The sequence below is a fragment of the Lissotriton vulgaris genome, chromosome 12 (assembly GCF_964263255.1).
Source record: "Lissotriton vulgaris chromosome 12, aLisVul1.2, whole genome shotgun sequence".
Lineage (NCBI taxonomy): Eukaryota > Metazoa > Chordata > Amphibia > Caudata > Salamandridae > Lissotriton > Lissotriton vulgaris.
In genome coordinates this window covers 595,123,167-595,140,987 of record NC_141700.1, presented here as the reverse complement: position 1 = coordinate 595,140,987, position 17,821 = coordinate 595,123,167, and the positions used below count along the sequence as shown (strand labels likewise).

General features: G+C 39.9%; 1 protein-coding gene across 1 annotated transcript in view; it reads right to left on the bottom strand.

Moving 5' to 3' along the window:
* The window catches only part of LOC147677799 (ATP-binding cassette sub-family C member 12-like), a 2,578,840-nt gene that overhangs the window by 889,077 nt on the left and 1,671,942 nt on the right, over positions 1-17,821 (bottom strand). The window contains exon 21 of the mRNA XM_086945588.1: positions 3,598-3,804. Within this exon, the coding sequence (XP_086801714.1) occupies positions 3,598-3,804 (207 nt within the window). The remainder of the gene's footprint in view (positions 1-3,597; positions 3,805-17,821) is intronic.

Here is a 17,821-nt window from a genome sequence, read left to right as displayed (position 1 = left end):
GCACCCAGGATTCCAACCTTTATTTTAAGACTCTGCCCAATAGTTTTGCAGCAAAATCAAGGAGGGATGTTAGGCGATAACTTCTTGCTTTCCCACTGTCCCCTTTTTAAAAAATCGTGGCAATAAATCTTTCTGTCCAAGATGTGGGCAGACATCCTCCAGCTGTGGCGTTGCACACTTGCATCAATATAAGGGCCCATAAGTGAACACATGATTTGAATGTGTCAATTGAGACCCCATCAGGGCTATGTGTCTTCGCAGCAGCAAATTTTTCAAAGGAGGTAGTAACCTCTTGTAGAGTAAAGGGTGTTAGGTGTGATGTTCAGGGCCGGTGGGGGCTGTTTTTGGTACTGGGGGCTAGTTTGGCAATATTGGCCTCCTGCAATAAAAGCATCACAAAGCTTTCCACTAGCAACCCCCCCCCACCCCTGGGCCGGGCAAGTTCCTTGCCAGTGCCGGGTTTCAGTTTCCAGTCCTCCCCTGGTGATGATCCTACAAAGCATATTGCTCCAGTGGTAATGTCCAGGTCTTGGTTTTCTGGGTTGAAATTCGCCCATAATGATCCAGCCAGTCGGCCTGTCGGACTAATGACCCTACCCGAGTGGGGCAGATTAATCCTTTAAGGAGGGTTGATTTATAGTGTTCCTGAAAAGGGTGACATCCTTTGTTTCAGCTGCCTGTTGCTGTTTTGACCAAGCTTCTTCCTGCAATCCCAACTTTCTTTTCTGTAACGCTTGCTTGTAGGCAAGTCTCAAGGTTCAAATCAGGGTTAAAATCTCATCCCTGTTTCCGGGGTGGGTATGGCGGGCTTTCTTCGGATTCCGGTTTGCACTCACGCATTCCCAGTTAAACCACCTAGTGGGTTAATTATCAGGCCTCTTTCTAGTGGGTCTCAATTTGCCTGCAATGGCTGGTAATTATTTGGTAAAGGCATCTATAAATTGGCAGAGCAAAGACATTTGATTACAACAGTTGTACAATTCATTGGGGTAGTCCTTTATAATGTTTCTAATAGGGCAGCTCCATTGAAATTATTCCACTTGAGACTGATGCCCTTTGTACCACGGGTTTCTATATGTTCCGCCATTTATGGTCCCTTGATCCACTGTGTTTTATTATTAAGTGACATCAGCAAAGTGTGATGATCACTGAAGAGGCTCAGAACAATTTTAAAAGACTTCACCCATCCAAGTCCATCTACAGAGACCAAGAAATTGTCGATAGTACAACCAGAACAGTTCCAGAAACTCAAAATTATATCTGTAGATCAGTTCATTAGGAGCCTCCCCATATGGATTGTGTGGGAAATTAAGTTAGTTACCCCATGAATATTAGTATATCCACATGTCTTTCTAGATGGTTTATCGCAGTTAAATATAAATGCAGCTATGCTAGCCCCCCTTGGTTTGCCAATGACTGGAGGGGGTAGCTGTGGTACTATAGGTCTTATACCCATCTAAATAAAAGTCCCCTGTATGCCAGGTCTCCTGTAAACAAATCAAATGGAATGATTTAATCACGTTTACCCGATCCCTGTTTCCTAGTTTTATTTTTAACACCTGTAATATTCCAAGTTCTTATTCCTACTTTGGCACCCACACTATGCGGGCATTGGGGACCCTGACCATCCACATTGATTGGCTCTGTCAGAATTCCACTAATTGTTACACACCCACTGTATTATGGTTATTAAGATTATACTGCCCCAAGTATGATCAAAACAGGTCATCTGTCCCATGGAGTGTATTAGTTCTTTCCAAATGGATTCAGGGGGCCCTGGGGCTGTGCTTTTAGGCCCTTCCCAGCCCTTACTTTTGTCAATTTCAATTCAGTCTGATCTTCCAGTCAGTCACAGTCAAGGTGAAAAGTCAGAGGGGCAAGCCTATTATAAAGATCCAAGTTTCCCAGAGCTAGTTGGAATGGGGTTGGAAGACTGATTTACATCCAGATGACCAGGTAAGGCAAGGATTCTTTCTCCCTGCCACTGATGGCCTGTCAATGTTAATTTTAAAACAATCTCTGTCCAGGGATTTAGCTTCCTTGCTTTTCCAATTTACTCTTTGAACCATATTGATTCAGACTCCAAAATGAATGCCCAACATTTAGATAGAATCTAATCAGTCCATAACCTTATTCTTTAGTTGACTAAAAATCATCTCAGAAGACCCAATCTTAACTCATTTTTGCCACCCGACTAACAGGCGTGATGGTTTGGGTCAAATCAAGCAGACCCTTCCGGGCAGTATGCAACTGCTTCCTACACCCTACTACTCCCCCTGCCCTGTTAAAGGTACCAGGCACGAAGTCATGTGTAACCTTTTCATTAGAGGCCTTTCGATTGAGGGGTATAGTCTGCAGATTATATGCTTCTTCTCCTGGGGCCCCCGTAGCAATCCCTTTTAGCTGGTTACAAGCGGCCTGTGAGTTAATGGCAAAAGGAGATGTTATTGGGTGATGAGTCAGCCCTAGTAAACCCATCCTGGGGGCTGGGTTAACATGGTTTGTAAATGTTAATTCTATAGCAATTAAGCTGGCACAGACTGGTTCCAATCTAGCATCCAGAACATCAATACATTTATAATACATGGAATCCATCAAACTCTATATTCTATCCTTTTCCCTAGGCATAGCTGGCCGATAATTTATTGTGCTTATTGAATGTATTTTTGAGTAGTGAGTCTGTGTACACTTTGCACCTACCTCGCCCCATTCCCCTGAGAAGCCTTGGACTGCTCAATCTACGGTACCACTCATCGTCATGTACTGAAGGGATACTGTGTCCAGTTGCTCAGTGCTCATAGTAGGCTGGCCCATTGATATCAGGAGTAAAAGGCATCAGACCCCACAGTTGAGCACAGTAGTACCTCCTGTTTGCACTGTAGCCCTCTGAGAGGGGCTCTGAGCCCATAACTCTCCTGATTACACAGTCTTTGCTTTTGTTCCCCCCTCAGAAAGGTTCTTCTGCAGTTTCCGTATTTGGTTGGGATCATTTTAGCCACTTTCACAGGAGGATAAAAATAAAGTAGTAGAAACAAAAGAAATATCTGTAGCAGAGAACATTTGTGATTTTTTCAGATTTTATGATATTTTCTTCTCTATGGTGAGGATTCATCCTTATAATGTAGCAAATGTGTACTGGTAAACTTTGGAGGTTTAATAATGAATGCAAGCAGTAAGGAAAGACTATTAGCTAATAAACAAAATAAAGTTGGTGTCTTTGAATCATATGTGATTAATTTTAAGCAGTCTAACTAAAGAACTTCTTTGAGAGCTAGAGAAAGATATTGGAAGGTATTATTGGACTGAGGTTAGGTGAATTCCAGAGAATAGCTTCAAAACAGAGCATTTAAATCTGCACATGGTGCATTAAAGATGTGGAGCCTTCTGAGAATTTGATTATTCAATTTGTCCAAAATGTAACGTGAATGGTATAGCTCTCATCTTATTATCTTGTATGTGATCTGTTTGTTAATACAAAAAAGTACATAGATACACATTTAAAATGTTTCTATAACACCCACTACACATTTAAAACAATACATAAACAAGCCTTCACGCTCCATTTCGTAAACATGAGTGCCCATGTGTTTACTGTACCTTGCAGAATACTCTCCCATGAAGATTTGAAGAGGCGTTTAATGTTGCCTTGGTGAAAGCATATGCCTTAATGACAATGAAAAAAATCATTCCCACTATTGTCATTCCGAGGATCAGCTGGTAAAAACTCAGGTTAGGATTGTCAATTATGCTTTCTGGATTACAAACTGGTGCAGAAGTCTCATTATCAGATGCACTGCAGTTTCTCTGAAAAACAGAAATACCAACTTTAAAAATAACATTTGGTGCAAATTTAGATTTGAAGGTGGTATCTGACAGCTCAATAGGTCAAAACATTCACAATTCTCAGGTCTTAAGTTAGGAGATGAGGTCAAGCAAATGAGGAAAATTAGATCTAATCCGGATTTCGCACGATCCATCACAGAGCAGAATCTTTAATTTCACAGCGTAGTGCCATATTTTTGCCTCCAAGAATATTTTCGTGGACTATATAGGATGCCCCAGTACCTTCTAATTCAGGCAGATTACAGAGTATGTAAGCTATTTGGTACTTTGATTGTCCACTAAACAATTTATCAGATTGGCCTACACCAAGTGGATTGTGTGAAAGCCTGATTGGGTTGAATAAACCATTACATTAGCTCAAGTGTCTTCTAGTTCTGGCCATGTGTTCCAGAAAGGCTGGTCTGCATTATGACTAATATAATTGGTCTCCCTGTGAGAAATCTGTTTGGTTCGAAGTCTTCAAGCACTTGTCATCCTTTGGGCAAATTTAATATTATTTAGTTAGCCATTTGCACAAAATTTGTTTGCAGTTGACATCCCTGCAGCTAATTACATTTTAATAAATCAAGCACATTGAGTTTAAAATCTGGAGGCACTAAGGGCACAATGTTTCATATGAATGGAATTGTTTTTTTTATTAAGCACAAAACATATCCTGAGCTCCAAATTCCAGTAAAAGGTTCTTAAAGACAAGATGATCTTCCCCAACTTCTTCTTTATTTCAAATTATTTCTTCAGAACACAAGGTCTAGCCGCCAACACGTATTTCATCCTGTGTGGAATAAACCACGGACTTCCTCAGGGCTATTCACCATAAATACCATGTAGTAAGGTATAAGGTTTCAGCCACGTTATAGTTAGGAATTAGCATTTAAAAAACCTTAGAAATTCACCCAAAAAACCATAGGTTTCACACATGTTATAGTTAGCTGGACATTTCACTCATACAAAACCATTGATATTCCCCCCGTTATAGTTGGTTCAGCTAACTATAACTCACGCGCCCGCAATGCACTGCTGATGAAGTCACATATTACATCACTCATCACTCACTTACATCACTCATGACATGGTCAGTGACATCACTCTTAACATCACTGATGACATCTCAAATGACATCACTGATGACATCATCCAGTGAATGTGTTTCTTTCTGAAAAATAAATATTTTTTATATATGTATATCTAAAGGTCGATGGAAGAATAAATGGGTAAATATGTGTCTAAATGAAAGTTTTTTTTTGTAAAATTGATTCTATAACTGACTTATTAAGTGTATCTTAGTGAATACATGTATTAGCGAGTAATTTTTAAATATTTAAATATCTGTATCAGTGTCTCACTTTGTGTATAGGTGGCTGCATGGGTTGGTGAGTAGCTACATGAGTGTGTATATGGGTTATTAGTTGGTTTTTTGAGTATCAGTATGAGTGTCTGTATGGTTTGGTTGGGAATATTACTTAGCGCATAGATGCATGAATGAGTAACTCACTGTTTGTATGTGTTTTGAAGACAGCATGTGTGCAGGACTGTATGGGTGGATGAGTGTGTGTATTGGTGTGTTAGTGAGTATATGAATGTATCAATAGTGTCTTCATGAGTAACTACAAATGTTTTAAACTAGTATATGTGAAAAATAATGTATATAAGTGAGTATATATGAGAGTGAGAAATTGGAAGAGTTCCTGTATAAATAAGTATATGTTTCTATAAGTGATTGTTTAAGAGAGTAAGTATGTGTACGTTTCTGTAGAAGTAAGTGTAGTGGTGTATGTATAGCTGTATATGCAAGTAAATATATGTTTGATTTATTTGCATGTGTGAGTATGTGTGTGAGTATGAGTGTAGATGTGTAACAGGATGTATAGGTGTATGAGTACATATGATGAGTGAGTACATGTATGAGTGACTATATAGAACTGTTGGCGAATGAGTGGATGTGTATGTAGATGTTGGAATTACCTAATAGGTTGTTGTAACTGGTATTGGTATCTCCATTTCTTTGACCATTTTAGTTTCTATTTTTGAATGTGTGTATCAAAGGTTATTCTTCAAAAACTTTATTGCGGTTCGATATGACCATAAAAGCACATTTATTTACACAATTTACAATTTCAAATTATTGCAATATAAGAAATTAATGTACGTAGTTTTTGTTATCAATAGAATTTGATCATCATTAAAATTCATCGTCATGGGAAAAGAATAAAAAAAGAATAGGATAAAAAAATGTAAGTTAAATATACCAATTTAAAACAGTAAAACTTCCCTCTAAACTACACATCGCCAGGGCATGGTGCAAAATCACCTCCTCACAAGAAAATTACAAGTCAACGGCTTGACCTTATTATAGGTAATAGAACTCTAAACTTTATTAAGCAAATTCCTGCGGATTGTCCACATAGAGAACAGGAACTTGGCTATAGCAGCAACATACAGTGGGTCGGTGTCTGTCTTCAAAGGTTATATTAGGGTGAGAGGAGGTCTGCCACTCTTTCACAAGGATGATGTCATCAGTGATATCATCAGTGATGTCAGTTGAGATGTCATCAGTGATGTCATGAGTGATGTCACTGACCATGTCATGAGTGATGTAATATGTGACGTCATCAGCAGTGATTTGCGGGCGCGCAAGCTATAGTTAGCTGAACCAACTATAACGGGGGAATTTCAATGGTTTTGTATGAGTGAAATGTCCAGCTAACTTTAACATGTGTGAAACCTATGGTTTTTTCGGTGAATTTTTAAAGTTTTTTAAATGCTAATTCCTAAATATAACGTGGCTGAAACCTATGGTTTTTTCGATGAATTTCAAAGGTTTTTTAAATGCTAATTCTTAACTATAATGTGGCTGAAACCTATGGTTTTTTCAGTGAATTTTAAAGGTTTTGTAATTGATAATTTTTAAATGTATTAATTGTTATATTTTTTATACTAGTTTACTACATTGTTTTAAAGTATTTATTTTTAGATATTTTATTTTTTAAATTACATTACATATTTTTAATATACATTGAATTTTTTTTTTTTAAATATTGAAATTGTAATTTTTTGGGATTTAATATTTTTTACATTTATATATATTTTATATAGCAGGCAATGATATCCTATGGAAGGAAATTCAAGTTACTGTTAAGTGCAGTTAAATTTACTTTTCAGGAATAGTAGTGAGCTGAAAGATGCAGCACTGAGGTCTCTCCTGATAACAGGTGAGTAAATCGGAATTTGTAGTTCGGCAGATTTTTGAGGAATTTTTTAAAGTTCCAAAACTCCACACTTAGAAGAATTTCCAAGTGAAACCAGTCAATGTTAGCCTATGGAAGGAAATTCAAGTTACTGTAACTACGATTAGAATTACTTTTCAGTATCAGAAGTGGGCTGAAAGATGCAGCACTGAGGTCTCTCCTGCTAACAGGTGAGTAAATCGGAATTCGGAATTCGGCTGATTTTAGAGGAATTTTTTAAAGTTCCAAAACTCCACACTTAGAAAACATTCCAAGTGCAACCAGTCAATGTTAGACTATGGAAGGAAATTCAAGTTACTGTAACTACGATTAGAATAACTATTCAGGATCTGTAGTGGGCTGAAAGATGCAGCACTGAGGTCTCTTCTGATAACTGGGGAGTAAATCGGAATTCGTAATTCGGCTGATTTTAGAGGAATTTTTTAAAGTTCCAAAACTCCACACAGAAACATTTCCAAGTGAAACCAGTCAATGTTAGCCTATAGAAGGAAATTCAAGTTACTGTAACTACGATTAGAATTACTTTTCAGGATCAGTAGTGGGCTGAAAGATGCAGCACTGAGGTCTCTTCGGATAACAGGTGAGTAAATTGGAATTCGCAGTTTGGCTGATTTTAGAGACATTTTTTAAAGTTCCTAAACTCAAGCTTTAAAATTTTTTCAAGTGAAACCATTCAATGTTAGCCGATGGAAGGAAATTCAAGTTACTGTAAGTATGGTTAGAATTAATTTTCAGGATCAGTAGTGCGCTCAAAGATGCACCACTGACGTCTCTTGTGATAACAGGCGAGTAAATCGGAATACGCAGTTCAGCTGATTTTACAGGAATATTTTGCTTGATAGTGAAGGAAGGGGGCAGGGCCTGAGGTAACATGTGTGCAAACACGCCCTGTGGTGCATTTTAGGTTGAGGAATTAATTCCTCCTCAATCCTGAGGTCCCCTGTGAGCCAACTAGCCCACCAGGTACCTCCAGTATGCGCCAGGGAGCTGTGTTGCAGTGAGATGTTCAGATGGCACGCCCCCTTTATTCAACATTCTGCAACACAGCTCTGTGAAAAGCTCTGTGGCGCTTACTGGAGATACCTGTTGGACTAGTTGCCCCCTAGGGGACCTCTGGATTGAAGAGGAATTAATTCCCCAATGTAAAACGCACCACAGGGCATGTTTGCACTCACATCACCTCAAGCTCCGCCCCCTACCTTCACCACTGTGCAAACGCTCCCTGTAGCGTGTTCTAAGTTGGGGGATTAAGTCCCCTTGCATACTGAGGGTCCCTGGGGGCCAACTAGCCTACCAGGAACCTCCAGTATGCGGCAGGGGGCTGCGTTGCAGAGAGGTGTAAAAAGGGGCGTGGCCTCATTACACCTCTCTGCAACGCAGCCCCCTAGCACGTTTGAAGAGGGGGAACTAATTCCACTTGCATACTGGAGGTACTTGGGGGCCAACTAGCCCACCAGGAACCTCTAGTATGCGCCAGGGGGCTGCCTTGCAGAGAGGTGTAATGAGGCCATGCCCCTTTTTACACCTCTATGCAATGCAGCCCCCTGGCCCATTTGCAGAGGGGGAACTAATTCCCTTTGAATACTGAGGGTCCCTGGGGGCCAACTAGCCCACTAGGAACCTCCAGCAGCCAGGGGGCTGCGTTGCAGAGAGGTGTAATGAGGCCACGCCCCTTTTTACACCTCTCTGCAACCCAGCCCCCTGGTGCTTTTTCAGAGGGGGAACTAATTCCCCTCACATACTGGGGGTCCCTGGGAGCCAACTAGATCATAAGGAACCTCCAGTACACTTCCTGGTTTGGAGTGTTGACAGACTGTTGACAGCCAATGACCATGCAGCTCTTGCTCGGGAAGGTACAGAGTACGGTACAGAGTACAGTACAGAGTATGGTACAGAGTACAGTACAGAGTATGGTACAGAGTACAATACAAAATATGGTACAGAGCACAGTACAGAGTACGGTACACGTACCCCGCGATGTTTTTGAAAAAAAAAATTGGGGGCCTTGGGGGTCCTTGTGGGACCCCCTCAGCAGGCCTAGGGGGTCAGGGTGTTTCTACCCTGCCCCCTTTGCGTGTTTTGCACATTAGTTTTACTGTTTTCTTGTGCCTCGGTTGTATATATATCATCAGCAGTGGATTGCAGGTGCGCGAAATATAGTTAGTACAACTAACTATATAGGAGCAATTTGAATGGTTTTTTAAATGCTAATTCCTAACTATATAAGGCCTGAAACCTATGTTTTTTAAGTGAATATATATATATATATATATATATATATATATATATATATATAAAAGCTCTCTCCCTCCCGGTCCCGGGTGGAAATAAAGACAGCACACTCGGGAATTCTCGTTGGTAGCAACTTTACTCGCACAGACGCGTTTCGGAAGCCACGCTTTCTTCCTCAATGTTTGTTACACCGCAATGCGCGAACTGGCGCCATTTTATTTCAAAATAACAAACAACTCATGTTGGTAAGCATAGAGAGGGGACTGACGCGTGAGCGCCATCTTGCTAGTGCATGGGATTCTTACAGTAGCATGACTGGGATTAAATGACACATTCATTTAGTGGTTACTAATGTCGATAAAACATTATTTAAAAACCTCACATATTTACAACGAGGAATTTACATCGTGATATTGCCGTGGATCGGCAAGTAACCCTCTCCTTAATACGGTGGGCAATGGACTGTGATCTCGCCGTGGATCGGCTTGTGGCAACTCGAAGGTTGCCATTTGGATTTCCATTGGCCCCGTATACAAATTTGTACCAAACAGTGTTGAATGATTAATATCAAAATATTAAAAAAGTTGCCAAATATTAAACAATAATCCAGAAATTACCAAAAATACTGAACAATTATCAAGTGCATGGTGCCTTATTAGTGAAAAAAGCTCTCAGTTCATTCTAAAGCACCATAACCATTATTCACAGAAGAACACATATTATAGAAACCATAATCGTTAAGCTGTGATAACAAGAATGTCCATGCTTGGGATACTGCAATATTGACATTTAACTCCCTAAATGCACAGTCAGTTCCTCCCCACAGTTCAATCCCAAGGGGGCCTTGGTCTGGCAGTCTATAATATAACGGGATTCTAACCTGCGAAGTTTCTGTAGTTTGTCCCCTCCCCTTATATTATCAGAAATTGCGTCCAGGCAAAAATACTGTAACAGATTCCTGTCGCTCTTATGTTTGATGGAAAAATGTCTTGCGACAGGGTATGTAAAATCTCTGTTTACTATGGCCCGCATATGTTCTAAAATACGCAATTTCACCGGGTTTATAGTACTGCCTATATACCTAAGCCCGCAGGGGCAGAGGAGGCAATAGACTGCAAATGGGGAAGTACAGGTAAGGAATTGATTGATCTTCTTTTTCTTTCTACAACCCACAAGTTCGTAAGAGTAGACCCTTTTACTATTGGCACAGGCCTTACATCGTCCACATGGGAAGAACCCTTTTGCATCTCTTAATTTCCCTGTACGTGTGGGGATTGGTGAAAGGTGACTGTGTACCAAAGTATCCCTCAACGAACGTGCCCTTCTAAAAGTTATTAAGGGATTTACAGGTATATCATTCCCAATGATATTATCTTTTTGCAATATGTGCCAATGTCTTTTCAGGATGTTCCTCAATTGTTGACAGTCTTGTGAATATGATGTTATCATCCTGAATTTCTCTGTGTCAGTTGTGGGTTTTTGTTTCTTGACAAACAGAGTCTGTCTGGGTTGTGTCCTTACTCTGTCTAAGGTGTTACATAACATTTGCTTGTTATACCCCCTGGCCTCAAATCTATCAATGCTTTCCTGAGCTGCCAGCTCAAAATCGTCATTGGTGGAACAGTTCCGTTTCAACCGTAGAAGCTCACCATACGGTATACTCTTGATGAGTTTCTGGGGATGATTACTTGACGCATGTAGCGTACTATTTCCCGCTGTGGGCTTCCTATAGAGGGAAGTTTGAATGCTGTTGTCAATAACTTCAATCTTTAGATCTAGGTATACCGCCTCACTCACACTTGCATGACCAGTAAAAATAAGGTTGCAGTTGTTATCATTCAACACTTTGACATATTGCCAGGCAGTCTCTACCGAACCATTCCAAACTATGCACAAATCGTCAATATAACGATACCATGAAACGATACAGCTCGACCACTGTTCTCTATCGGGGCCCCAGGCCTCCTGCTCCTCCCACCAGCCCACGAATAAATTCGCGTAGCTGGGGGCGAAGCAGGAACCCATGGCGGTACCGGAGAGCTGTCTAAACAGATCATCCTGAAATAAAAAGATGTTGTTAAATAGACAGAATGCAATTAGCTCCATCAGCATAACATTATGCTGGGCATATTTCATCGGTCTCTTCCCTAGGAAGTACTGGATCGCCTTCATTCCTTGTGCGTGTTCAATGCTCGTGTAGAGACTTGTGATGTCAAGGGTCAATAGACAATAGCCTGGTTGCCATTCAATTGATTCGATCTTCTGAATAAAGTCAGCAGTGTCTCGGATATAGGACTTTAGACCCAAAACCATTTCAAACAGGAAATAGTCCAGAAATGTAGATAGATTCTCGGTTAGGCTGCCCATAGATGAAATGATAGGGCGCCCAGGTGGTTTGTCCATCCTCTTATGTACTTTGGGCAAGTAATAAAAGGTAGGGGTAATCGGGTGTGTTGTTTTCAGGAAGAGATACTCTTCGGTGTCAAGCATCTGTTTATCATGCCACTTTTTTAGTAGTCCATGCAGTTCCTCAATACTGGACTGGTATCTTTGCTTGGTAGTCAATTCATAACAAGACTTATCCTGCAGTTGACGCATAGCCTCTTGGACGTACTCTACACGTGAAAGAATAACAACATTGCCTCCTTTATCTGAGGGTTTACAGATTATTGATGTATCCTCGGCCAGTGTTTTTATAGCTGTTCGTTGTTCTGACGTCCACAGGGTTTTTTATGTATGCGCATTCTCCTAAGATCCCTTATTACCAGCTCTGAGAAAGTGTCTATCATGTCGGTTTGTGTTGGAGGAACAAACCTGGATTTTAATTTAAGACCACTCGTAGGAGCCTCTTGTTCAATATCCACAGCCCTTAATCTCTGGGTCAGGCTGTCCGACGGCACAGGTATCGTGTCTGCTGTGCTCTCCAGTCGTAATTCTTCCAATAGTTCCAGAGTAGTCAATTCATTCACTTTCAATAGGTCAGTGTCTTTGTACCGGGATCGGATTATTTTAGCTTCATCCGCTGTAGGTTTGGTTTTGAAGAATTTGTGCAGGCGAAGTCTTCTGATGAATTGAAACAAATCAATCCTGGTCTGGGTGTACTCGAGGTTACTGTCAGGGCAAAAGGTTAGTCCCAATTTGAGGACTGATTCCTCTGATGCGTGCGGGGCACCACATCCGTCGCTCTTCCTCTTCCTCTGCAGAGGAAGAGGAAGAGCGACGGATGTGGTGCCCCGCATGCGCAAAACGCGAGCCAAAAGGGGGTCCAGATGGTAGGCTCTGACACCACAAATGACAATCTCACCATCATTAATCTTTCTGAAAGGGCGCTCTCACCATCAGAGGAATCAGTGCTCAAATTGGGACTAACCTTTTGCCCTGACAGTAACCTCGAGTACACCCAGACCAGGATTGATTTGTTTCAATGTTAAATCTCAAAATTCTATTTGGAATAACTTTGGCACCGGTTGACGAATCTGCCTGAAAATTTCCTGAAAATGGCCTCGCGGCGCCCCGGTCCGTCCCTGAAAGTTTGGGGGGGATATGTCAAGTGGGGGCCGAGATAAAAGGGGGTTCCTAAAACGCGTTTTCCCCATGTTAATTTCCATAGGGCGGTCGATTTCACTTTTAGCCCGAACGGCTGAATGGATTTCCACCAAACTTGGCAAAATTGTAGGGACTGGTAGCCCGATGTGCCTTTGCTATGTCTCAAGATATGTGCTCCAGTGGATTTTGAGTAATTTAGGTTCAAAAAAATATACATATCTATAGCCGCGCCCCGGTACGCGCACCGGGGAGCGCACCGGGCGCGCCACGCGTCTTGCGTACGGAAAGCTGATCGGCTGTCGGTTGTCTGTAAACATTCTAAACAGTCCGGAGTGGCCGCCATCTTGTGTCTCGGTAGGATCGAGACATGAGAGGTGGCCAAAACAAAGGGGTAAAAGACAATAAGGGGGCAGAGTAGACACCCCCTGTCCCCCTAGGTTTGATGTGGGGGCCATTAAAGGGCCCCGCGGGGTCTTAAAATTATTATTTTTTTTTTTCCGATTTTCGTGGGGGAAGCGCCCGGTACGCGCACCGGGGAGTGCACCGGGGAGCGTACTATGGGAAAAAAATCACTTAAAATTATTTTATGTTTATTAATTGGTTTTTTTGTTGTTTTTTTAATTTTATTGAAGTACCTACATGTAGGTACCAATGCAGAGACTTAAATTTAATGTACACCATCTCCTCTGTAGATATCTTGCATGTTGTTATTGAAGTTTTTGTGGTATATGGAATCCATAACATAGTCTGTCTGGAAAGCAGAAACAGATCTTTTAAGCACTCCCTGAGAATTTCTAGGGGATCATGAGTAGTCTATCCTGATCCCTTATGATGAAAAAGAGGTGTAAAATATACATAGGAGATAATATAGTGGGAGAAAGGTAGTAACTATGAGTAAACTTACTATGTAACAAAAAAAAGTTGCACAGTATACTATAAGTCTCACTTTATATTTTTAACATTTTTGGTAATACTTTACGAATTAAATATAAAAATGAATATTGTCTCAAACAATTTAAAATTATTAAATATAAATTTATTCCTCTGATTCTTTTTCATAATTTAATAAAACTTGTAACATAATATTGTCCGGTATTTCCTCATAATTATGAGTACATGATTCCATGTGTTCCAAACATTCTATAAACTCTTTATCCAAAGAGTCATCCATGAAATCAACTTCATCTTTTTGGTCTTCTGGTTTTTCCACCTTTACTTCGATAGAAGTAACATTTGCTTCATTTTCACCTTCCATTTTCTTTCTGAAAATTGCATACAAATTAACTATATTAGTAGAGTTAGGGTACTGTATACCAGAGAAGCCTAATTCAATCCATAACTATTACAGACAAGTCTATCTCAATCTATACCTATTACAGAGGGATAGTATATAACTAACAGAATATTTTTTCTCAAATTAACTTAAAGTGTACAACATACTTCCAAAATTACAACTTACCTTGGAGAAATCAGTTGAAGTTGTCAGTGTTATTTGTTTTCAAATGTACTTCTGGAAGCAGTAGTCAAAATGGCTGTGTTTCCCTCTCTTCTTTTATATATATTTTTGTACTTAACCAATCAAATGTCAGGAAATAATCGTAGACAATGAAAGAAACTTTTTAATTGGTTGGAAATTCTAACATTTCATATGTGTTTTTGTCATGTAATTTACCTCAGGATATTTAGACAGGCCTGTAGCCTAAATGTCTCAATGGATTTTCACCAAATTTTGGCAAATGGTAGAGACTGCTATGTAGTAAGGCCTATTCTATATTTGATGAAAGTGTCTCTAGTGGTTTTTCTGTAAATTATTTTCCCACCTTTTTTTATCAAGCGCTTACCGGTGCGCTTACCGGTGCGCTCCCCGGTAGGCGCACCGGCAGCGTAACGGGAGTCCTCCATTTTGTGTTTCGGTACAATCGAGAAACAAGATGGAGGGCAAACAATGTTCGGTATGGCTAGAAGGGGGCACGGTAGAGACTTCTTGACCCTCTAGGTTTTCTGAGGGGGTCTTAGGAGGTTCATAAAGGTTAAAAAAAAAACATTCTTTAATATTCCACGGGGAAAGCGCCCGGTACGCGCACCGGTAAGCATACCGGGGAGCGTACTTTGGTGAAAAATAGTGAAAAAAGTAGAAAAAGATAAACGTTTTGAATGATCAGAGGTAGGGTAGCTCTGAAAAGAGCTTTTGGGTTTTGTGGTTGAGTTAGGTACCTAAAAGTAGGTTCCAATGCACAGTCTTAAATTCAGGAGGAATATTCTATTCCCCTCATCTGAGAAGTGCACACCATCTCCTCTGTAGATGTCTTGCATGTTGTAACGCAAGTTGTTATTGTATATTGAACCCATTCCACAGTCTCTCATGTAAGCAGAAACAGATTTATTCACATGTTTCCGTGCTTTCTCAAATTGTGGACAAAATTGGTTGGACCAGTTCCATTTCTGTCTTTGGCTTATATTGGAATATACCAAGGCAGTTTGTGAAAAAAAGTGTCATCAATTGATCAAAGGTGTCCTTTAAGAGCATTTCCAGACCAACCCCAGTCATAGTGCCTAAATCATTTCCACCACAGTGCACTATTAAGAGGTCAGGGTTTGGCAGATGCAAAAAGGTTTTCACCAATGGTATCAATTGGTGACATTTTAATCCTCTCTTGCCAATCCACTTGATTTCCACATTTGATAAATCAAGGTTGTGAAAATGTCTGCTATCTGCATACCTTTGAGCCCAGTGGATGTAGCTGTGTCCAAGGATCCAGACAGAAAACATGATGAGAGAAGGTTCTGGTGCAGTCAGATGATGTGTGGGAATGAAATGGCAGTTGGAACAGTAGGAGTTTACAAAAAAATAATTGTGGAGTTTCCCTGCTCTTGAATCACATAGTTGAAAACTGAAAGTTAGGGTGCATGGTTGTGTTGTGTGAAAGAAGCAATTTGAATGGTTAAAAAAAATACCCTGGATAAGCTGATGTATTGAGAGGTCAAACATCCTTGCTGAGTTAATTTGCAACATTGTACAATAAACTTTTGAACCTTAGAGTTCAGTTAGGAGGGAGTTGCTATGGGAACAGATAGAAAGGTCAGAGAGGGGGAAGGGTGTTAGTTTGAAAATAGAGAGGGAAGACTTTTGATTGGTTGAATTAAGGCATATGTGTACAAAGTTAGAGATTTTCTATGCCAGTTTTGGTTTCAGTGTATTGAGAGCACACCTTTTGCTCTGCTAAAGAAAAATTGGTGTGTGTGTCTGACACTGTTCTCAATCTCCATAAGCATTTGTAAAGGTAAGTAATGATTTATTTAATTTAGATAGAGACTTATTTGCTCTATGGAGAATATTTGGAAGCAGATAGTTATGTTTCAGAAGTGAAATTGTATGCTAGTATATAAGTCCTGTGTTGTGTTTCTAAAATGTTATACAAAAAACGATTTTGGGTGCAAATGTATGGTATTTTCATTTGGCCCTTATTTATGATTGCCTTATGCAACTGGTGCATCACTTTATACATGGGAAATAAGTGACACTCTTGTGGCGCAAGACCTTCATAAATAAGGCCTTGACTTTGTTTGCTGATATTGAGTGGTTGTACATAGGTTCTTCGCAGTGTTTCTTAAATGTTATTCAAAAAACGATTTTTGGGTGCAATTGATTGGTATTTTCATTTGGCTCTTTTTTATGATTGCCTTGTGCAGCTGATGCATCACTTTAAACATGGGTAATAAGTGATGCACTTGTGGCGCAAGGCCTTCATAAATAAGGCCCTGACTTTGTTTGCTGTTGATTTGTTTTTGGATTTTTGATAATATTTGATATCAACATTTGAAAGATAGAGGATTTGTATTTGGGGAAACAGTGACGTTTCAAAAGTGATATTCTGTGCTTGTACATAGGTTCAGAGCAGTGTTTCTAAAATGTTATACAAAAAACGATTTTGGGTGCAAATGAATGGTATTTTCATTTGGCCCTTATTTATGATTGCCTTATGCAACTGGTGCATCACTTTATACATGGGAAATAAGTGACACTCTTGTGGCGCAAGGCCTTCATAAATAAGGCCCTGACTTTGTTTGCTGATATTGAGTGGTTGTACATAGGTTCTGCGCAGTGTTTCTTAAATGTTATTCAAAAAACGATTTTTGGGTGCAATTGATTAGTATTTTCATTTGGCCCTTTTTTATGATTGCCTTGTGCAGCTGATGCATCACTTTAAACATGGGTAATAAGTGACGCACTGGTGGCGCAAGGCCTTCATAAATAAGGCCCTGACTTTGTTTGCTGTTGATTTGTTTTTGGATTTTTGATAATGCTTGATATCAACATTTGAAAGATAGAGGATTTGTATTTGGGGAAACAGTGACGTTTCAAAAGTGATATTCTGTGCTTGTACATAGGTTCTGCGCAGTGTTTTTTAAATGTTATTCAAAAAACGATTTTGGGTGCAAATGAATGGTATTTTCATTTGGCCCTTATTTATGATTGCCTTATGTAACTGGTGCATCACTTTATACATGGGAAATAAGTGACACTCTTGTGGCGCAAGGCCTTCATGAATAAGGCCCTGACTTTGTTTGCTGATATTGAGTGGTTGTACATAGGTTCTGCGCAGTGTTTCTTAAATGTTATTCAAAAAATGATTTTTGGGTGCAATTGATTGGTATTTTCATTTGGCCCTTTTTTATGATTGCCTTGTGCAGCTGATGCATCACTTTAAACATGGGTAATAAGTGACGCACTGGTGGCGCAAGGCCTTCATAAATAAGGCCCTGACTTTGTTTGCTGTTGATTTGTTTTTGGATTTTTGATAATGCTTGATATCAACATTTGAAAGAAAGAGGATTTGTATTTTGGGAAACAGTGATGTTTCAAAAGTGATATTCTGTGCTTGTACATAGGTTCTGCGCAGTGTTTTTTAAATGTTATTCAAAAATCGATTTTGGGTGCAAATGAATGGTATTTT